We start from the raw sequence: 24,251 nt of genomic DNA, 5'->3' as shown, positions 1-24,251 counted from the left end.
AAAAGCAGAAATCTAGGGGCTGGAGATGGTACTTGCCTAGTGTACGCAAGGCTCTGGGTTCACTCCCCAGTGCTGCAAAAAAAAAAACCCAAAAAAGCAGAAATCTAACAAGTAAAGATATAGCATAATCTGTACTTTGTGGAAATAAGTCAATTAACTGACAAACTCAAATTTTAGACACATAAAGAAAATAACTGCTAAAATTTTAGAATTATTATCATTAAGCTGGTTCTCAAGTTTTTTTTTTTAAAATAACACTTGAAGAATCTGTAATTCACAAAGAAAAGTCCTTACTTTGTAATGGATTGACAAAAAGCTGCCACCTCCTCATTCTGTACTTCAATTTCTTGTAGAAGTGATCTTCCAGTTGGCAAACTAGTGGTCCCACTTGAGTCTTTCTGTAATTAAAAAAGTGTTTTTATTTTAAAAGTGAAAGATCTCTAAAAGATATACAGTAGCATAGCACAAACATTTTTATAAAAACACACACAAACTTATAGAGGCAAAATAAATCACAGCAGTATAAAGTTTTAAATATGGATTCCTATCTCAGTAAGTTCTTTGGTTTAACTTGTCAAAGAGTAGAAACATACTGTATTGATTAGTAAAAGCAGAATGCTAAAGACCTTTCTTCTCAAAGTGTTCCTGAAATGAACATTTAAGTAAATTAACAGTTAAATGAAATTAAAGGACTACCTTCTGTTTTAAAACAATGAAGAGATCAAACCTAATTGGATCTCCACTAATACACCACGAATTCTATATATTCAACTTAAGACTCCAATTCCAAGAGAATGAGTTTTAGAAGCAAATGAATGGGAATTTTCTACATTAATAAACTTATATAAACATCCTAATATTCCTCCAAAAAGTTAAGTCTGGTAAAAATTTGTTTGCAATGTTGAGGGAGATCCATTTGCCACTCAAAAATAGCCAAACTGGAGAATCCATTTAAAGGTGCTTTAATATACTACATAAAAATACTTATTTTGGCAGAAATTTCAAGGGTAAATATCCTTTAAAACTAAAATACAAACATTCTCAATTCAAAATGAAATGAAAAAAATCACAATGTATAAATTTCAAGAGTTGTAACAGATTTCAACATACATAACACACAAGACTGATTAAACTGAAAATTTTAGGCAATGATTCCTTTAAAAGGTGGCAGAGCCCTTTCTGCTAGAATATCACATGCACATTTTGGGGGAAGGGGGTACCTGGAGTTGTACCAAAATCACAATTGAAAATAAAATGGCTCCTGGGAAAAAGAGTTAACACAGACTACTCAAAATCAGTGTTAACTATATAACCAAAGCCCTGACTAAAAATACTAGCACAGTTATGCTTACTTGTATTTGTACTTAGCATTAAGGTCTTCAATGTTTTGAGGCCTAAAACTCCGAATCTCTTGAAGTTAAGGACTGAGATGTATCTCAGTGGTAGAGCGCTTGCCTAGGATGAGGGAGCCCCTTGGTTGAATTCCCAGACACACACATGAAGTATAATACAGGAATGTAGACTTCTTCAGTCAACCAAAAAACAAACAAAAAAGCTCATAATTCAAAGGGAAATGTCTTCATAGCTTCTTTGCTTGCATCCACTGTTTCAGTCAGTAGACAGTTCAATACTGCAATTCAGTTCACTCTTGAAGTCACCCACTTTCACTAAAAAAGAACACTTCCGCAGGATTTTCAGTGTTTTTCTTAATAATTTCCTCTATTGTTAAAGCTTTCTCTTGAATTTCTTTCTTTAAGTTTTATTTTTTAGTTGTAGTCAAACACAATACCTTTATTTTATTTATTTATTTTTATGTGGTGCTGAGAATTGGACCCAGGGCCTTGCACATGCTAAGCGAGAGCTCTACCGCTGAGCCACAACCCCAGCCCTTGAATCTCTCTTGATTGCTTCAAAAATGTTAATATGCTGGGAAAGATTATGTCTGAACTAATGCTACTTCCTTATTATACTAGCATCTGGAATGACCAATCACATATCAATTATTGTGTTATAGAAACAAGAATGGTAGCAAATAAGACTCTACTAAAGAATGGGATTTGATATTTCCTAGCAAATCCTTTTGATCTGATATCCCAAGTCTGCAACAATCTAATCCAATATTATTTCCTACAACTCCCCAAACAATATCTATGTTCCAGTTAGTCTGAACAATATTCTGTTTCAATAAAACACAAATGGAGCTTATCTTGTCTAGGAATCCTGTTCTTTGTCTGAAATGTTTTCCTCTCAATCTACCTCACAATATATCAATTTTTGGGGGGTGGGGGAAGTACTGGGAGTTGATCCCAAGGATGTTCTACCAATGAACTACCTCCCCAACCCTTAAAATTTTTTTTAATTAATTAATTTATTTGCAGTATTGGGGATCAAACTCAGAGACATTTTACCATTGAGCTACATCCCCAGCTGTTTTTTAATTTTTTATACAGGGTCTCAGTAAGTCGCCCAGACTGTCTTCAAACTTGCAATCCTGCTTTACCCTCCCGAGTTATAGATCACAGCGTACACTACTGCACCTGCCCAGATATTACATATTTCAAAGACAGATTCTTACACTTCTTGGGGCACTTAAAAAATTTTTTTTAATTAAAAAAAGAAGAAATGTCTTCTTCCCAAGTCAGTTGGTCCAGACAAAGATGACCTCAGCTGCTTCTCACCTGACTGTAGTATGGGGATTGTCAGGTACATCCTTGACTTGCTGCTGGACCTCTACTTCCTCTCCAACATCCCCATCTCTGTCTGTGGACCTGTAGGTGGTGCTGCTACAAGAATTCTACTAAGTTTAGAAACCTGCTGATTTGGTATTCTAAAGATTTCAAATACCTTCTCATGCAGAGCACACCAGTGTGGTTTAAGTGTTTTGCAAGCTTTTGTTTCAGCTGCCTTTATTTCCCCATTGCAACATATGCCTTCTTCAAAGGAAATTCCAAGTGGACCCACATCTCTGCAATCATCTACTCAGTTCATACCCTAACAACTTTAATTCTAATTCTCTCCACATTGCTATTTGAGGATTCCTCCAAAGCCAGTGGTTTCAAAAGACAAGATCCTGTGACTTTCCATGAATGAATAACTCTCACAGGCATCTATCCCCCCTTTCTCACCTTATACTTATTCTTATATACCTTATACTTCTGTCTTTTCATGTTGAAGAACTCCTACTAAGAGGAGAACAGGAAGAAAACTGAGGGAAACAACCACTGGCCCAGGGGAGAGACGCTCACGGAGCATTGCCTTTTTGCCCCAATACAAAAGGGTCTGCTCTAGGGGAAAAATGTTTTTTTGAGTTCTTTATATATCCTGGATATTAATGCTCTACCAGGTTGGTTCAACATTTGGAAATCAATAAACATAATTCATACAAAGGATTTATAAAGAACTAAAAAAACCTTAACATAAAAAAAACAAAACCAATAACTCAACCAATAAATGTACTAAGAAACTGAATAGACACTTCACAGAAAAGAAATAGAATCAGCGAACAAATATATGAAAAAAATGTTCAACATCACTAGCAATTAGAGAAATGCAAATCTAAACTACTCTAAGATTTCCTCTCACTCCAGTCAGAATGACAATTATTAAGAATACATGTAACAATAAATGTTGTGAGGATGTGTGGGAAAAGGTTCACTTATACATTGTTGGTGGGACTGCAAATTGGTGCAACCATTCTGGAAAGCAGTATGGAGATTCCTCGGAAAACCTGGAATGGAACCACCATTTGACCCAGTTATCCCACTCCTTGGTTTATACCCAAAGGGTTTAAAATCAGCATACTATAGTGATACAGCCACATTAATGTTCATAGCAGTTCAAGTCACAACAGCTAAGCTATGGAACCAACCTAGGTGCCATTCAATTGATAAATGGAAGAAGAAAATGTGGTACATATACAAAATGGAATATTACTCAGCCACTAAGAAGAATGAAATTATGACTTTTCCAGTAAATGGATGGAACCAGAGGCTATCATTCTAAGTAAAATAAGCCAATCCCCCCAAATCAAAGGCCAAATGTTCTGACTCACAATAGGAAGAGGGGAGGGAGGAGTGGAAGTTCACTGGATTAGGATGGGGGGACATGGGAGGAAGTGAGGGAGGATGTGAATGGGAAAGACAGTAGACTGAATCAGACATAACTTTACTATGTTCATTTTTGAATAAAACCCATGTAACTCCATATCATGTATAATCACAAGAATAGGAAGTTATATTCTAAGTATGCATGTCAAAATATATTCTATTGTCATGTATAACTAAAAAGAACAAGTTAAAAATTTGTTTTTGCAGTGCCTTTCAGAATTTGGTACTTCCTTTTAAGTTATAAGTTTTGATAATGACAGAAATACATTATAATAAGCAACTAGTCATTCATCAAGGTAATAAAAGAATCTGGAAAGTTAAATGTTCTGTCCATGAAAGGTAAAAAAATAGCTGGACTTAAACATACAATCATTTTCATCTTCCTAATAAAGCTCTTTTTCTTAAAAAAAAAAAATAGCTGGACTGCCAATTATTTCACCCTCAATATTAGCATCAACATTTTGGGTACTTTTTTCCTCCATACTTTCTGGAACAATAAGAAAATTTTATACCTAATTCTTCAAGTCAAGTCCACACTTCACCCACCAACTTCACATGAGCAATCATAAGTATAAAATCATCTTTTTACTCCATTAATCCTGAAGATATTTCTTATGTGGCACTCTAGGCTTTCTATTTTTTACTGCATTTATACACACATCTTGTCCTCTCCCTCTAGCTCAAGATGTTTAAAAGTGAGGTATTATGGTTTGGATGTGAAGTGTCCTCCAAAGCTCACATGTAAGACAATGCAAGGTTTAGAGGAGAAATGGTTGAATCACAAAGTCCTAATCCAATCAGTGAATTAGTCCCCTGATGGGATTAACTGAGTGGTGCTAAAGGTAGGTAGAGTATGGCTAGAGGAGGTGGGTCCCTCCGGGTATGCCTTCGGGGTACATGTATGTATGAATGTATATATGTATGTATGTATGTATGTGTATGTGGGTACACATTTTTTGTTGTTTTGTTTTTTAGTACCAAGGATTGAACACAGGGATGCTTAACCACTGAGCCACATTCCCAGCCCTTTAAAAAATTATTTTGTTTAGAGACAGGGTCTCCCTAAGTTGCTCAGGGCTCACTAAGTTGCTGAGGCTGGCTTCTGCCTCAGCCTCCTGAGTCACTGGGATTATAGGTATGTGCCACCACTCCTGGCTGGGATGTATATTTTGTATCTGGCAAATGGAGTCTTTTTCTCTGCTACCTTTTTCTCTGCTTCCCTCTTTCACACTCTTCCACCATGATGTTCTGACTCACCTCCAGCCCTGAGGAATGGAGGGGGTTATCTATGGACCACGACCTTTGAAATTCTGAGGCCCCTAATAAAATTTTCCTTCTATACAACTATTCTGGTTGGGTCTTTTAGTCATAGCAGCAAAAAGCAGACTAAAACATGAGGTATGCAAATGATTAATATTTGCAATACCTACATTCCCTCAAACGTGTCAAGGAATGAAAGAGACATAATCAGTACATGGACCAAAGAACGAAGAAGTTTGTAAGGGAAGATACTGAGTTTTCTAGGAAATATGTTGTGTCTGGAAATCCATATAGGTCATAATCTGAAAATATTCTATTCCAGCATCATTCTATTCTAGAAATTCTTTTTCAAGCTAGAAACAAAGTTTGGGGGTTTCTATAAATTTTCTTCAGGAAAATTTCTCACTTTGCTAATTGCTGTCAGCATTCATCAGGAACATTGCAAGAATAACACCTCGGTTAAATGGGACTTGGGACTAAGTTCCATCAACAGGGGACAGTCTCTTTATGATTTTGGGGGGGCATAGAACTAGTGTCTCCAAGAGAGAGAAAGAGAGATTGGTTGGTTGATTGATTGATTTAGTTTGATTGTAAGATTGTAAGGAATTAACTCATGCCATTATGGAACTGACAAGTTTCAAGATCTGTAGTTAACAAACTAGAGACACAGGAGACACAAATGTGCAGTTTTGAGTCCAAAGGCAGAAACAAAACAAAAACACAATGTCCCAGCTTCAAGGTGGTCAGATGAACAAAATTCTAAATTATTCTTTGGGTCCTCAAAAGATTGGACAGGACTCACCTACATTAGAATGGGGATCTGCCCTACTCAGTATACCAATTCAAAAATTAATCTCATCCAGAAATACCCTCATATATATCCTCAGAATAATGTCTGGCCAAATGTCCATGGTCTACTCCAGTTAACACATAAAATTAACCATCATAGCATATTAATCATAGACAGCCAAGGAATCATATCACTCCAAGCATCTAGATCAGTAGCTTTTAATTTAAGTACTTTAGAGTCTCAAAAGTAAAGTACGGGGCTGGGGATATAGCTCAGTTGGGAGAGTGCTTGCCTTGCATGCACAAGGTCCTGGGTTCGATTCCCAGCACACACTCACAAAAAAGTAAAGTACTGACCATGGGAGAACAATCTGTTTTTAAACATAACCAAGACAAAATTTTGGGGAAAATACCTACATTGGAAGGCTAGACAAAGGAGAATGAGTCAAAGATCACAGGACAAAAACTAGGAAGTATATTCATCACTTGGAAAGTAGATGGTCATTGAATTGGAAATTAGTATTAATGTTACCACAAAGAAGTTTCTCTAACATGATGAGGCCAGAAGGATAGCAAGAGAGTAGAAAGGCAGTAAGTACAAATTTCTCTTTAAAGAGTAATGACTTTGGGAAAATAGGAACAAATGCAATAAGGTAAAAGGATTAGGCTTTTAAAAATGGAAAGAATCTCTTCCCTCCAAACCAGAAAAAAAGAGGGAAATTTGAAGTGGATGAGTTAACATAACTTCAGTTAAAATAAGTACATAAATAAGTGTATATGTGTGTGTGTGTGTACATCTATATCTATATTATCTATACAGATGAGGTGGTAGGTTGTAGAGGTAGGTTTGGGGATTCAAGGAAAGTCATAAAGGTTTAAAATAACTCACAGAATATTCATCAGTACATTCTGTGATAAAAAAGAAAAAGCAGTTACAAGAGTACTGTATAGGAAAGCTTCATGCCTATAAGAATTTAAAGGTTTGGGTCATATCACTCAGAAATTAGTTGGAACAAAGCACCAAATTTTCAATAAATGTACCACAAACATTAAGTATATCAATTACCATTTAGAACAAAATTGGTTACATCCTTATCTGGATTTTTAAAGATATTCCAAAGAGACTTCAGTGAATTATTCAAATACACTCAGTTAGACAATAAAAATCATATTTTAACTTTCCTTCTTTAAAATTAATGATACATATTCTGCCAATGAGGACATAAATGCTTATACTGTTAATACAATTAACTTTTAGAAAGAGCCAAAATCCATAGAACTTTGCAAAAGCACTTTTATGAAAATAATTTGATACATTACTAAAACCTTTAAAAACTGATCAAAGTAGCTAAATTCATAGCTATTATCTGAAAGTTTAATTTAAACTTAAATTGCCAGAAGATAGTTTTAAGTATTGTTCCTTCTTGTGTTGGTCACAAAATATTTGAACTGAAGTATTTAGATTATTATTAACAAAACAAAAGACACTAGAAGGAAACAGGAAGTAAGCTTGCTGAGTGAGAAGAAAAATACCCTTCTGAATTTTTACCACAAAGCAAATTTCTGACAGGAAATGAACATTTAAGTACATAAAGTAATTATTAAAAAAAAAAAAAACCTTAGGCATTGCAATATTATTTCCCAACAAACAAAGTATGAACTTCAGGGAAAAGTTTGTAAATGGACAGGGATAAATCATGTGTGAAAAATTAAAAGTTCCATGCCAATGAATTCTGCCACAGACTTCCTGAATTATTAATGTTCCTTTACCTCTCCCTTTTGGTCTATATCAAACCAAACTTTTCTTCTTATACACAAACAAGATGAAATCTTAATATTAATAAAAGGGCTTAGAACTTCTCTTTAATACAAAAATCCTTCCTGTAGCATATGTAACAGGTACATATCGAGCTTCTGATTGAATGCCTCTAATATTTCTGTTTACAACCTGAGAGTAATCTGTATGAAATGGATGTTCATAAATTCCTTTGTAGATTTTTAACCATCCAACCTGCCTCCTTAAATTTTCTTCTCCATTAGTCCTTGTTCTACTTTTTTTAGGATACCAAATTTAAAAATTAAGCACTGAACTGATTTTTTAATTCATACGGAGAAATAATATAAAGAAATAGGATTTGCTCTATTTTTAAGCTTTACTATACAACATATTTTAACTTTCAGCATCTGCTACCACTTGTCTTGATTAAAATCTAGCACAAATCAGGTACAGTGGCACAGCCTGTAATCCTAGCTACTCTGGAGGCTGAGATAAGAGGATGGTAAGTTCAAGGCCAGCCTCAGCAATTTAGTGAGCCCCTATTTCAAAAGGAAAAATATAAAGGATTGGGGATGTACTCAGTGGTAGAGTGCCCGAGTACTAGGCACAATCCCTAGTACCAGACTCTTCTTGCTCCCAAAATATATATGGCACAAATTGTTGTCTAATGTAGCACAAATATGCTCAATATGTTAAAAATTTTAGTATTCTGTATTTCATTCTATTTTAAAACAACATAGTGACTTTCAGATATTCTGCTCCCTGGATTGGCTTGAAAACCTATGTCCAAAATACAGAACAAAACAAAACAAAAATTCACTTTCTCTTTTACATGGCAACTTTCCAAAATTTAACTATTATTCCCCAAAAGGCCCTCAGAAATCATCTGGTCTAACCAATAATTTCATAAATAAAGAAACTCAGATCAAGAAAATGACTTTTATTCAATTACTATTTCTTCAACAAAAAGTCTGCATAACTTCTAGATCCTGAATACTGTAGTCTTCTCTTATTGAAACACATTGGTGAGCCCTCTTAGAATGTAGTGCTCAAATATAATTATTAGATAGGGTTTTCATAGAATTGATTGTAATGTAACAACTGTATAACACCTCAGTCATGCATCAGATAGACTTCTTCAATCCTTTCCTCATACTTTAAAATCTAAGAACATGTTCCTGTTAAAACTGATCCTGCACAGAAGCCTAGTTATAAATTTCTAGAGTTTGAGCAATTAGCAGTTCTCTGTGACAACCATGTGATCTGATTACCTACATCTTGTTGGGGAACATCTTATCTTCAGAAAACAACTTACCTTCATTATTCCTGTAAAATACTTTCACCCAAATAAAGAAAATATAATGATGGTTTTATGACAAATAATAAAAATGAAAAAGAGGGACTGGGGCTCAGTGGTAGAATGCTTGCCTAGCATGTGTGAAGCACTGGGTTCAATTCTCACAAATAAATAAAGGTACATCAACAACTAATAAAATATTTTTTAAAAATGAACAAGAAAAAATGTATGCGGGGAAATGTACACGGGTGTCACGCCCCTACCAAAGGAAAGGGTGGAGAACACATATGTTGAACTGGAAGTGACTAGTCTAAATTCAAGAGGGCAGCAGGGAAAGGAAGTTGAGTTTCACAATAAAAGCATTAGCAATCTATGTTAGGGATTTGGGTCTAAAATGAAACTGTTCCCAGGGTACTCTATTTTTATACTTTATTATTAGTCTTGCCACATTCCCAATTTCATAGGCTCCTGAAGCATGAGGACACTTAAGTCATCTTGTCAAAAGGTCCCAAATGCCACACCAAGGGAGTATTCTGGTTGGAAAGTTTTTTAAAGACAAGACATCTTTCCACACTCTCTCCCCAACGCCACAAGAATCCTACAACAATCAGAAATGAGTAGGTCTAAACTTTGCAGGAAACCTATAACTAAGTTTAAGAAGGTGACTCTCTGAATATCTCCTGTAACAAGGTACTACTCCCAAAACAACATGAATACCAGACCTTTGCTTTTTACAAATAGTCTGTTGCCTTTTTCTTGACCTCTAATTTGTTATAATGGAAATTCTCAAAAACACACACAAAGTAGGTCAATATAATAAACATCCATGTATCTATCATCAGCTTCAACAATTATTAACATGGCCAATCTTGTTTCATTTATAAACCTAAATACCAATATCTCATTCCAATTTATTAAAGCTACAAGTAATATGATTACCTTTGTAAGTTTTTCAAAATATACATCCCTAAAATATAAGAGCTCATTCAACTAACTGAAATACCAGTATTATACCAAAATATTAACAATAATTCCTTAGCTTCTTTGCATCCCAGTTTCCTCAACTATAAAATTGGGATGGACTACTCTGGCTTCATAGGATTCTTATGAATTTCCTACTGTCTCAGTAATTATTGGGGGAAAAAAAAGTAGGGTGGGGGGTTCAGTTTGAATATGTACAATACATAAAAAGCATGTAAGTTTTTGGATCAGAGTTCCAGTCCTGGATCTTTGAGCAGGAAATAACCTGAATACCCAGAAACCTCAATTTGTTTAAAATGATAACTGTATCTTAACAAGGGGGAAGAAAGAATTGAGAAAGACTAATCAATTAATACTAAGTTATAGATAAGAGTAAGTTCTGGTGTTCTACTTCACATTGAGGTGAACATAGATAATAATAATCTACTGCATATTTTAAAAAACTAGAAAGCATTTTGAATGTTTCACCATAAATAAATGATAAATGAGGTGATAAAGATGTTTAGTCTGATTTAAACATTACAGAATATATACATGCATCAAAACATTACATGGTACCCCATAAACATATATGACACTTATTTTTTATGAATCAGTTAAAAATTTAATAATAAAAAAAGGAGAAGATAACTGCAGTCAGTATATTTGGAATGGTAATCTCTGCTCACCAGGGATAATGTTTCCTTTAGTAGATAAATGACATTTTAAGGTTAAAAATTAAAATATATAGACATTGAGATAAACTAAAGCCATTTAGAAACATTTCTATTACCTTTAAGCTATCTATTGTGGCTATGATGCATACATTGTAGAATTGTGAATGCATACATAGAGAAATGAGATATAAAGAGCAGGATTGTTTCAAAATGACCTGGATGCTCATTTTGGATTATCTGGATAATCAGGGGGTCTGTCTTCTATGAATGGGAGGGTTGAGCCTGTTCTTAGCTCCCTACACCATCAAAGGCTTCCTTTTCTTTGATATTAAGTCTGCAACTTTCCAGAACCCAAACATCTCCAAGTTCTAGGCAGCTACCCATCCCCCAAAACTGAAAATATTTGACATCTCCATCTCAAGACTAGACAAATACTACAAAATCTGTTCTTCCTTTCCTAGATGTTTGTTGACTCCCAAAACCAAAATAGTAGGTAAGGTGCTAATTTAATTAGGCAAGTGATGATTCATACTAAAGTGATGAAAATGAGACTTATAAAGTGAGGATGAGATTTAAACATTCCCAGGACACACATATATTATTTTGAGGTATCATCTTAAGAAATTTTTTTTTAAAAAAATGAATAAAAAGGGCTGGGGATGTAGCTCAGTGGTAGAGTGCCCCTGGGTTCAATCCCCAATATTGCAAGACAGGAAGTAGGGCGTAGGGAAGAAGGGGAGAAAGAAGAAATCTTATACGAGGAAACAGAGACAAAAAAGATCTTAAATGCCTCTTGGTGACAATCAGATCCTGATTAGGTCTTTATAATCTTAGAAAAGACAACATTAAAGGTAAGGGATTTTTCAACTGGCCTCTTCACATTTAATTATTTGCCACACAACCAAAGAATTAAAAGAATCCTTGGGAGCAAATAAAAACAAAATTCTAAATGAAAAATATTTCTTTTTCCCAATAAATTATGCACACAAATATGAACTCTTATGTTTCACTGCTAAATTTGAGTAGTAAGAAAAAACTATACCTGTATTTGGCCCTGGACTTTAGTAAGCTGAGTTGCTCGAATATTTAAAGACTGGCTTCTTGTTACAGTTGCCCCAGAAAGGGAATTTCCATTCACCTTTCTTTCAAGGTGACAAGTTGCTGGTGATCGTTCTTCAAGAAGAACAGCATCCCAGGGATCCTTTGCTAGCAAACTTGGAACATTTCTATCTTCTTCATGGTCTACTACTTCCACATTGTCCACTTTTGGCTTACTTAGAGGATCCAGGTCTAACCAGTCAAATTTACTGATGTCCTCAGACTTTGGAGATACCTGTAGATTGCTGACTGTAGTTTTTGAATTTGTTATCTCCAAATCCGTCCTTGCTTTCCCATTTTTTAAAAATTCTGATGTGCTAGCTATTTTGTCAAATAGTTTTGCCATGTCAGGACTGACTACTGGTCGATAGATTGGTAAAGTTGCTTGTGGATGAAAGGGTGTGGCAGGTGTCAAAGGATATGGAAAATATGGAGACTGTCCTGGAAGCCTTAAATATATAGGTTCTGAAGATGGAAAAGTAGGCATTCGTGGGTTGAAGCCATTCTGGAATGCAGCCTGTTTACTGTAAGTTGAAGGATAAATAGAAGGTAAAGTATAAGTGGAAGGCCCAGATAAGCCAGAGGGCCACTGTCCTCTCTGAATACTAGGTCTAAGATAGAGCTGTGCTGAAAATGAAGGGCTCAGAACAGGAGTAACTGGCAATACAGGTGTTCTACTTTCAAAACTGTCATCCAACAATAGTTTTTCAAGTTCGGCTTGGGTGAGCTTTTCTACATCAATATCAACTGCTCTTTTTTGGGAATCTGATTCAGGAAACACCATGAGATCATAATCCTGTTTATTAAAAACTTGTGCTTTTTGTCTGGTACTGCTTGACAACTCAAAGTCTCTCTGCTTGTCAGTCACTTGTCTGTCCTTTTGCAGTTTTGCTAAAGCTTCTGCTTCCATCTGTAATGCTTCTTGTTTGTCCACATCTTTTGTTCTTGTTGGTTCCAGCTGTGAAGAACACTGTTTAAATCCATTGTTGCTGGATATCTGAGCCATGTCCACTAAAAAGACCAAACCTTCTCCTATCTACTTTTTTCTCGTAGCTTCCAAAATAGCAAGACCTATACATAAAAATAAATAACACTCAATTAGATTTTCTAAACATAAATAAATTTTATTTTGTTTGAAACCTACACCCATATGATTTAAAATTTGAGGCCACTTACAAAAATACACTACCAAGTAAATAAAATAAAATGAACATTTGGGTGAATCTGAATGAAAGAATCCTTAAGACCTGATACACTACTGGTTAAGTAAGATGTTTAGACACACATGACTTTATTCCATTTGCTGACCTAACAGGAAAGCTGGCACAATAAATGAACTTAAAAAGTTTTCATTTCAGCTGTCACATGACTGCCATTAACCAGTGGTACTTTTAGCAGAATTCTTGGCATGAAACGTCTTAAGTGCTAGTCACATATTTTCAAGAGTTCAGATAGGGTTTACTGTTACGAAAATAGCAAGTCTAAAATGGGTGCAATCCTTTTGCTATTTGTGAGCCTTTTGCTATCAAACTGCTCAAAAGCCAATTAGATACCTAGTCAGTAAGATAAGGAATGATTATTTAATCAAAATATGTGAAAAAAACTGATTAAGAATTTACACTATTCTATACTTACTAAAAATGTACACTGTAATGTAGCTTACAATAATAAAAGTGTTAAGGCCTTAAGAACCTGTAAGATTCTACTCAGGGGCTAGGGTTGTGGCTCAGCAGTAGAGCGCTCGCCTAGCACATGTGGGGCGCTGGGTTCGATCCTTAGCACCACATAAAGATAAATAAAATAATGGTATTATGTCCAACTACAACTAAAAAATAAAATATTTAAAAAAATAAAATAAAGCTATTGTGTTCAACTACAACTAAAACAATATTAAAAAAAAGATTCTACTCAAAGGTTATGACTAAATTGTCACATAGATTTGATCACACTTCTGTTCTGATTATCTGCAGTTAAGTCAAGTTATAATATAAAAATTTTTTCCTTTAAAAACCATTGAATCAGGGCTGAGGATATAGTTCAGTTGGTAGAGTGCTTGCCTCACATGCACAAGGCCCTGAGTTCAATTCCCAGCACCATACATACAAAAAAAGTCCTTTGTCAGGCACAGTGGTGCATACCTGTAATGCCAGTGATTTGGGAGGCTGAAGCAGGAGGATCTCAAGTTTGAGGCCAGCTTCAGCAATTTGGCAAGGCCATAAATAACTTAGTGAGAACCTATCTCACAATAAAAAACAGAAAGGGTTAGGGGATGTAGCTTAGGTGGAGTACTTGCCTAATATATGTGAAGGTCTGGATTCAATTCCCAGTACTGGAATTTAAAAAAAAATTATCATATAGATTAAATGAAATAATGCAACTAAAATACTTATGTTGACCCTGAGCATAAGCACTAAATAAATGCTATTTATTATTAATCTAATCCAGTCTGCAATATACTTTGGATACCTAAAAAGCAAGAAAGCCTCTGTTTATGTCCCATGTTTTTCCCTCCTAGCAAACATTAATGTTTTTCTATAATACATGTTCAAGAAGAGTCTGATGAAAGGAGACAGGGAAAACCCCAAAATAAATTCAAATTAATATAATACAAATGAAAATTTAGGGGGCTGGGATTATAGCTCAATGGTAGAGCGTTCACCTAGCATGCACGAAGCACTGGGTTCGATCCTCAGCACCACATAAATGTAAAATAAAGACATTGTGTCCACCTAAAAAATAAATTATGAAAGAAACAAAAGATCTTATTTTAAAAAAATGAAAATTTAGGTGTTTAGTTAATAACAAACAGGAAAAAAAAATGTTGCTGTTTTACCTCAGTGGTAGAGCACTTGACTAGCATATGTGAGGCATTGGGTTCGATCCTCAGCACCATATAAAAATAAATAAAGGTATTGTGTCAATCTACAACTAAAAAAAGTATTTAAAAAAATGTTAACAATGAGGACATACAGAAAGAGGTATTCAAGGAATATCCTCGTAATTTCTTTGGACTATTTGCAATTCTTTCATATATTTGTTGAAAAGTTATTCCAATTTTTTACCTTCCACAGTAGACTGCAAAACATAGTCATGATGTATACTTGAAACTTGTATGCTTCATTATACTTAAATTTTACATCAAGAGAAAAGGAAAGACAAAGGCTGGACACAGAGGCACAGTCCTATTCCCCTAAGCAATTTAGTAAAACTCTGTCTCAAATTAAAAATAAAAAGGACAGAGAGCCAGGAATGGTGGTGCATCCCTGTAATTCCAGCAGCTCAAGAAGCTAAGACAGAAGGATAATGAGTTCAAAGCCACCCTCAGCAACAGCGAGGCACTAAGCAACTCAGTGACACCCTATCTCTAAAAAAATACAAAACAGGGCTGGGGATGTGGCTCAGTAGTTGAATGTCCCTGAATTCAATCCCTGGTAGGCTCACCGCCCCCCCCCCCAAAAAAAGGGCTGGGGATGTAGATCAGTGGTAAAACATCCCTGGGTTCAATCCCCAGTACCAAAACAACAACAATAACAACAACAACAACAAAACCCCAAAACAATAAATAAACATTGAACTCTTGATAATACTGCACACAAAGTATTCATGTGTGCAACTTACTTTTAAGTGCATAAAAATATGAATTAATGGATAGAGGGATGACAGATGGATAAATATGTGATAAGGCAAGTATAGAACAGATGTTAGGTACATGGGTATTTTGCTTTACAGTTTCAACTCAGCTGCTGTAACTGAAAACCTTCACAATAAAATGTTCAGTTGGGGGAAATGGGCACAAATTCACCCACTTGAATACACACATTCCTTTACAACATGATTTTCTTGTCCCACTAGTATAGACTTCTATTTCTCAACTCTCTTAATCTGAATGGGTCTTGTGACTTGCTTTGACCAATAAAATATGGGAAAAGTGATAGTGTTGGAGTTTCAAGACTAGGTCATAAGAGACCTTACTGGGTTCTTCCTCTCTTGAACTGCAACTACTGTCATCTGAATTAATACTCACTGAGAATGAAAGAGAAGTAGGAGAGAAAAGAAAGCTTGGTCAACTGCCAGCAAAAACCACTAATGTGATAAAGCCACCATCTTAGACCATCCACCACACTCCAAATGACATCAGACTCATGATTGACCCAAAGTAAGACACAGAAGAAACCACCCAGATAAACTCAGTCCAGATAGCTAATCCACACAATCATTCTGGAATGGTTTATTACAAAGCAGTAACTGATAAATCTTTTCTGATTCATTTAGTTTTTATTTTATTTTTTCTGAAGTGCTAGGAATAGAACTCAGGCAATTACTTCAGGCAAGTGCTGTACCACTAAACCACAACCCATTCATTTAAATTAATAAAACTAAAGCCACTTAAAAACTAACAATGCATTTTTGTCTTAACTTCTGCTACTGCTGCCACCACAACCATTTTCCTTCTCTAGAAGGAATACTTTTCCTTTCTCAGGCTACCTTCTCCACTCATATCCTTATTAATCTCACTGAATTCCCCTATACTTCTTTATCAGTGGTTGCCTCTTTTGCACTGTTAATTTCTCCTTTAGTTGCCGTAAAAATGCTTAAGTGTCCTCCATATTGAGAAGGGGGAGGGAAATCTTAACATTCTCTTTTAAGACTATAGTGGCTTTCATTTTAATTTTCTACTTTCACTGCCAAACTTCTCAAATGATTGACCTAGAAACTTCTCAAAATGACTGACTCCTTTCTTTATACATTGTGCCTTGAAAAATTCTACTTGCCTTTCAGGGCCCAATTAAAATACCATCTCCTCTCTGAAGCTTTTCCTAAGCACTCTCATCAAAATTTATGTTTTTAGCTCAACAAAAAATTTTTATCAATTCTTTTCTGTATTTTTGGCAGTTCTGTGGATGGAACTCAGGGCCTTGAACATGCTAAGCCCACACTCTACCTGGGGAAAAAACATGGGACATAAAAAGAGGCTTTCTTGCTTTCTAGGTATCCAAGGTAGATATATTGCAAACCCTTTTGCCTACTTGGTTGACATCCTTGCATCTAGTAATAGGACCTCTAGCTTCTTTTTTACAGATTGTTTATCTCCCTTTTATCCCATTTAATTAAAACAGGAATAGTACATTCTTTTTTTCTTTAATATATATATTTTTAGTTGTAAATAGACTTAATACATTTATGTATGAATGTATATATGTATGTATGTGGTGCTAAGGATAGAACCCAGTGCCCCACACATGCCAGGCAAGTACTTTATCACTGAGATACAACCCCAGCCCAGGAATGGACCATTCTCAATCCCCACATTTTCACACCCTCAAATGCTTTGGAGGATCCAAATCCAGCTCATCAGTACTAACACCAGGACTTCTGCTGAAACTATTTGGAAAGGCAACTTTTGTTTGAGATTGCTAAACTGATGGGATGTAAACTCACACTGTTATGCCCATCTTTGTCGCTACTTAAGGAGATGCCTAAGAATGCTTCCAAGCCAGAAGAAAACAGAGGTAAATGAGAAATAAGATGTATTCTGGATAATCTTACATTAAGCATTTGGATCTAACCATGCTCTAGGACAAACTCTTCATTGTATACCACTAGGTTGTTTTGTTTGCTTAAGATGGTTTCAAATGATGGTTTCTGCCATGGTAACCCAGACATCTATTCAACAGGCTAAAATAGGCTTAAATGCAAAGACCTACTTGTTCATTTGCCTAGTTCTCCACATTTAAAACCATTTTGAGCCAGGCATGGTGGTGTACGCCTGCAATCCCAGCTATACAGGAATCTGAGACAGGAGAATTGTAAATCTGAGGACAGCCAAAGCAACTTAGTAGCAAGACCTCAATAAAATTTTTAAAAAGGGTTTTAGCTGTCATAGGGCACTTGTCTAGCATTCTCAAGGCCCTGAGTTCAATCCCCAACACCACACACACACACACACACACAGAGGCATTCTGCTTAATAAAAATGGAACTAAGTCTAATGTGGTGGCACATGCCTGTACTCCCAGCTACTGGGGTGACCTTGGCAGGAGGATCTCAAGTTCCAGGCCAGCCTGAGAGCAACTTAACAAAACCCTGCCTCAAAAGACAAAAGGGTGGGGATGAAGTTCAGTTGCAGAGTACTTGCCTAGCATACATGAGGGTTTGATGCCTAGTACTAAGGAGGGAAGGAAGGAAGGAAGGATAAACTTAAGTTATTGAATATATGTTTTAACACAAGGGAATGCAGGCTGTTAGAATTGTAGAAAGCATTTCAGATGGCATAAGAGTATGAATAATATGACAGGAGCAATGAGTAGAGTGTAATCACCTGTTATTGAATACCATATTTTCCTATTCTTTTCTTTCTCTCACTCTCTCTTCCTCCCACTCCCCAGTTTTTCAGGATTGAACTAGTGCTTCACAAATGTTAAATAAGTTCTCTCTCTGTCACTAACCCAACATTTCCTATTTTTCATATAATCATGCATTAAAACAAAATAGCATTTTACAAAAAGATACCTAACTGTAATTCACCTTCCACAAGTATAAAGCCAATTTGTTATTTAAGTCTTCTCATGCTTACCATAATTGGTAATGAATGACTAAGGGGGACATTTCAAATAAATGTTAACTCATTTACTAACAAAGGTATAAAATAGTTTGAAATATATTTTAACTATGAATGTGTTTTTGTTTTCACATCACCAATTTATTTGCTAATCATATGTTAAACATAGTAATTGAGAGCTATCTGTTGGCAGCTAAATTACCATATTTTAGTTTTCCAAAGAATTATCATCCATGTGTATTCAAACGACAATAAAAGGACTTAAAAGATTGTCCAAAAGTAACCCCGTGCTTTAGCTATTTTTCTGGGGCTGCTACACTGGCATGCTCCATTAATTTTTTAAAATAAAGCTCCATTTGATGGCAAACATTTAGCAGGAAATAATTTCCCACATGCTAATTCAAAATAAAAACTTGGATGTTAATGTTCCCCTAATTCAAGATGGGAAAGATAACTCGCTTTTGAATGAGAAATGTATATCATCTGCCAAAATTTTCCCAACATAAAGAAACCCAGTGAAAAACACAAGGCTGTAGCTAAAAAATTCTTAAAAACAACAACCAACAAAAAAAATCTTTTAAAGAGGGCAATTAAACTTTTGGACACCATTTGCATATCACAAAACAGATTATTAAAAGCTCTTGGCTTCTTAAGTGACATTCATTTACAATTTAAATTTAAATCTCAGAAAAAAAAAAAGGTCAGTCTTGCTACCCATCTAAATGCTTTCTGATTTTAAAAACTAGAGATACTTAAGAAAAAGGAGTAACTATTACTTGAGTTCAATAATAGATAACTCGTGGGGCTTGGGGTTTGGGGCTTGCCTCAATGGTAGAGTGCTCCCATAGCATGGGTGAGGCTGTGGGTTCAATCCTCAGCACCACATAAAAATAAATTAATTAATTAACAATATTGTATCCAACTACAAGTAAAAAATAAATATTAAAAAAATAGATAACTCCTCCTCTAAAATAACAATGAACCTTAAAGAAAACTAAATTATGATACCTATGTGGAATGGAATGTAATACCATACTCATGGTGACTAAGTAACCATGGAAAATGTTTGATAAAATTGTAGTAAATATCTACGTATCTTTCCTGATGGGGTGGTACATGCCTATAATCCCAGCAACTTGGGACACTGAGGCAGGAGGACCACAAATTTGAGGTAAGCCAGCAATTTAGCAAGATCCTGTCTCAAAATAAAAATAAAAAGGTGGTAGAGCATCCCAGAGTTTAATCCCCAGTACTGCAAAAACAAAACAAAAACTACACATCTCTAGGTAGAGACAGAAATGCATAGATGCTATATGGTATACATTCCTTTAGTTAATTAACTCCTTAAATTAACTAATTTAACTTTCACACTGTTTTTAATATATTTTTTATTTGTTCTAAGTAGTTACACATGACAGTAGAATGCATTTTGACACATCATACATAAATGAAGTGTAACTTCTCATTCATCTGGTTGTACATAATGTAGAGTTACACAGGTCATGTAATCATATACGCACATAGGTAATAATGTCCAATTCATTCTACTATCATTCCTAACCCCACGCCCCCTCCCCTCCCTTCACCTCCCTCTGTCTAATCCAAAATACCTCTATTCTTCCCCTCAACCCTCTGCACCTCCCGGCACTGTCTCACAACTTTTATAAAGTAACTACTATTACTATCCCTAGTTTACAAATGAAGAAACTTGCCAGGCCACGCCATAATCCCAGTGACCTGGAGGCTGAGGCAAGAGGATCACAAGTTCAAAACTAGCTTCATTAACTTAATAATGCCTAAAGCAATTTAGGGAGACCCTGTCTTTAAATAAAATATATTTTAAAAGTGGGGGAGAAGGGTAAAGGGGGTTGGGGATATGGCTCAGTGGTTAAGCACCCCTGGGTTCAATCCCAGGTACCAAAAAAGAAGAAGAAACTTAAGCACCTAATGTATATGATCTAACTAAACTCATAGAAGCTAGCAAGTGGTATATTCAGGACTCATATTTTTAAGTCATACACATATTTTTTAAGTTATCTCAAATTGGTACATGTCTAAATTAACACAATTTATTCCTTATAAATATTAACTTTCAGGGTTAGGGTTGTGGCTTAGTGGTAGAGCGCTTGCCTTGAATGTGTGAGGCACTGGGTTCGATTCTCAGCATCACATCACCAAATGACTAGCAAATTGGTAATTTCACTGAGGACAAGAACTCTTACTTTATGAATCCTCTTCACTCAAGACTTCTAATGGTTGTTAAATGAATGCATCAATGACTACAGAACAAAAGACAATATTCCTTTCATCAAAGAAAAGTTCAATTATGAAACCAAAATAACAGGTTAAAAAACCTCTATGTATTAATAATTCAACCTTTACTGAAAAACCTTTAAGTGGTTGAGTTTAGAATAAATAAGTGCAGGGAATCGGTTATATTGAAAACTAGGAGGGAGATGGCAATAGAAAACTAAAAACAGGAGGTGTTCCATCACTGTTAAAAGGAAAAACCCAGTACATGAGAAGATAATATTCTCCTATCACTGATTCATAGAAGAAAGAAAATAAATAAGTAAAAAACTATAAGTTCTTTGGTATTAGACACTGTACAAATTCATCACAAAAATAAATGAAGAGGGCTGGGGTTGTGGCTCAGTGGTAGAGTGCTTGCCTAGCACATGTGAGACATTGGGTTTGACCCTCAGCACCACATAAAAAATTAATTAACTAATTTTAAAAAATGTATCAAGCTTACTGAACACTTTTAAAAACCAACAATAAAATAAAGAGTATCCAGACTCTGGGTGTGAATTTATTCTGCCCAATAAAAGCGGAATGCATGCCACATATAACTTAAAATTTTCTATGACAACATTAACGAAAACAAATACATGAGATTAACAATACATTAATTTTACTTAATCTTGTTTTTCCAAATTATCATTTCAACAGATAATTGATACAAAAATGAGTGGGATATTTTGTATTCTTTAATACTAAGTCTTCAAAATCTAGTGTATATTTTACACTTATTACATCTCTATTAAGACTAATCACAGGGCTGGGGATGTGGCTCAAGTGGTAACACGCTCGCCTGGCATGCGTGCGGCCCAGGTTCGATCCTCAGCACCACATACAAACAAAGATGTTGTGTCTGCCGAAAACTAAAAAATAAATATTAAAATTCTCTCTCTCTCTCAAAACACACACACACACACACACCACACACTCTCTCTCTCTCTTAAAAAAAATAAAAAGACTAATCACATTTCAAATACTCAAAAGCCAAAATGGTCTAGTGCAAGATTAGCAATTATAAGTTAAGGAACAGGAACCAAAAACAATGGACAAACATCATTACTTTCCAGTGAAGAAAAATTAATGTTCCCAGCAGTATTATTTTCCTCTACCCCAGAAAAATAATTCAAACACCTGTTTTTTGTTGTTGTTGTTTTGGATTTTTAAAAATATTTTTTAAATTGTAGATGGACACAATACCTTTATTTATTTATTTTTATGTGGTGCCAAGGATCAAACCAAGTGCCCCACAAATGCCAGACAAGGATGCTACCACTGAGCCACAACCCCAACCCTTGTTTTTTGAGAACAAAAATCTCTTCTTATTTAAGCCCCCTGAATAATCCACAGACTTATAAATAAGGCCTACCATTCTGGATTTTTGTTTGTTTGTTGTCAGAACTGAGGACTAAATCCAGGTCCTCTCACACACTAGCAAAGTGTTCTACCACTAAGCTACATCCCCAGTCCCATTTATGGCTTTTATACATTCATTCATTCATTCATTCATTCATTCATTTATGTGTAGTATGGGGATTGAACCCAGGGACCTTCTACCATTGAACTATATCCCCCATGCTTTTTATTTTTATTTTGAGACAGTGTCCAAATTACTCAGACTTGAATTTGGCCTTAAATTTGCAATCTTCTTGCTTCAGCCTCCTAAACTGCTGGGATTACAGGTGTGCGCCACTGTATCTAAGTACATAAATATTTTAACAAATAACTTGTTTTTTTTTTTTAATTTTTATTTTTTAGTTTTCGGTGGACACAACATCTTTATTTTATTTTTATGTGGTGCTGAGGATCGAACATGCCAGGCAAGCGCGCTACCACTTGAGCCACATCCCCAGCCCTTAACAAATAACTTGTATGACAAAAAGAAATAAATCACAGAATGTATTCACATCTTCAATAAATATTCACTGGATGTATATCATGTACCAGGCATTGTTTTAGGTGATGAAAAGTAAAAGTAATTTAAGAAAAAACTTTTGCTACTCAGATTACAGAGAAAGAACTAATTTTCCTAATACATAACCAAAGAGTTATTAAATTAAAAAAAAAGCAATCCTGTAGAAAAACAGCTTGAATAAACAGTTCACAGAAAAGTTAAGATGCTTATTATCCTCACTCCCGTTGAAACAAAACAATTAAACTATACTAAACCTACTTGTACACCAAATTGATAATAAACACACAGGAAAAGGAAAAAAGTATTCATTGTAAAAAAAAAAAATGTGTTAGGTACATAAAAAAGAGTACAGTTTTTAACTTTAAATGAAAGCTAGGTGTTACGGTCTGGATGTGAGGTGTCCCCCCCCCACACACACACACACATAGCTCATATATGAGACAATGCAAGAAGGTTTACTTAATGGCAATATCTTGGGAGTTTTTCCTTTGTGCCTTACAAAAAAAACAAAAAAAAAACAGGATGCCAATGACACTTCAGCTTTTTTTCTTTTTTCTTTTTTTTTGAGGTACTGTGGATTGAAAGCACTGAGCCATATCCCTGCCCTTTTTATTTCTTGAGACAGGGCCTTTCTAAATTGCTGAGGCTGGCCTTGAGCTTCAGATCCTCCTGCCTCAGCCTCCTGAGTAGCTGGGATTACAGGTGTGTGGTACCACATCTGGCCCTACATCAACATTCTACAGAACCCTAGACAGCACAATAAGAAAAAGAAATAATAGAATCAAATTTCAAGAGTCAAACTACAGGCTGAGTATCCCTTATCTGAAAGGTTTAAGACAAAACTATACTTACTTCCTCCTTAGCATTTAATACCATCCATGATATTACATCTTTATACACACACACACACACACACACACACACACACACACACAACATTTATTTATTTATTTTGGTACTGGGGATTGAACTCAGGGGTGATTAACTACTGAATCACATCCTCAGTCCTTTTAATTTTTTATTTTGAGATAGCGTTTCATTACGTTGCAGAGTCTGGCTTTGAATTTGGAATCCTCCTGCCTCAGTCTCCCAAGCCTCTAGGATTATAGGTATTTGCTACTGTGCCCAGCTTACTTGTGTATTTTTATTGTTGATCCTTTTTCTCTGGACTGTGAAGTTCATGAAGCTAAGATTAGCTGTTTGATTCACTGCAGCATCCCCAACACCCTAGACCTGGAACAATTTCAAAAGCTTTCATTCAAGTATTTGTTAATCAAATAAATGAAATCAAATCAAATATGGACCAGATTAGGAAGGAAATTTTCACTGTGGGGCTCTAACAGCCTATCAGATACTTAGCACAGTACAGTGGTACATGCCTGTATCCCAGCAACTTGGGAAGTTGAGGAAGGAAGATTCCAAGTTTGAAGCGCTCAGGCAACTTAGACCCTGCCTCAAAATAAAGATTTAAAAAGATGTAGGTGTAGTTCAGTGCTCAAATCCCTAGTACTACCAA

General features: G+C 35.4%; 1 protein-coding gene across 1 annotated transcript in view; it reads right to left on the bottom strand.

Moving 5' to 3' along the window:
- Nucleotides 1-24,251, bottom strand: part of Pik3c2a (phosphatidylinositol-4-phosphate 3-kinase catalytic subunit type 2 alpha) — a 113,339-nt gene that overhangs the window by 76,357 nt on the left and 12,731 nt on the right. The window contains exons 2-3 of the mRNA XM_026398977.2: nt 11,909-13,035; nt 295-398 (exon numbers count right to left, since the gene is read on the bottom strand). Coding sequence (XP_026254762.2) covers nt 295-398; nt 11,909-12,970 — 1,166 coding nt within the window. The 5' untranslated portion in view covers nt 12,971-13,035. The remainder of the gene's footprint in view (nt 1-294; nt 399-11,908; nt 13,036-24,251) is intronic.

The sequence above is a fragment of the Urocitellus parryii genome, chromosome 4 (assembly GCF_045843805.1).
Source record: "Urocitellus parryii isolate mUroPar1 chromosome 4, mUroPar1.hap1, whole genome shotgun sequence".
Classification (NCBI taxonomy): Eukaryota; Metazoa; Chordata; class Mammalia; order Rodentia; family Sciuridae; genus Urocitellus; species Urocitellus parryii.
This window is presented reverse-complemented; position numbering and strand designations above follow the sequence as displayed.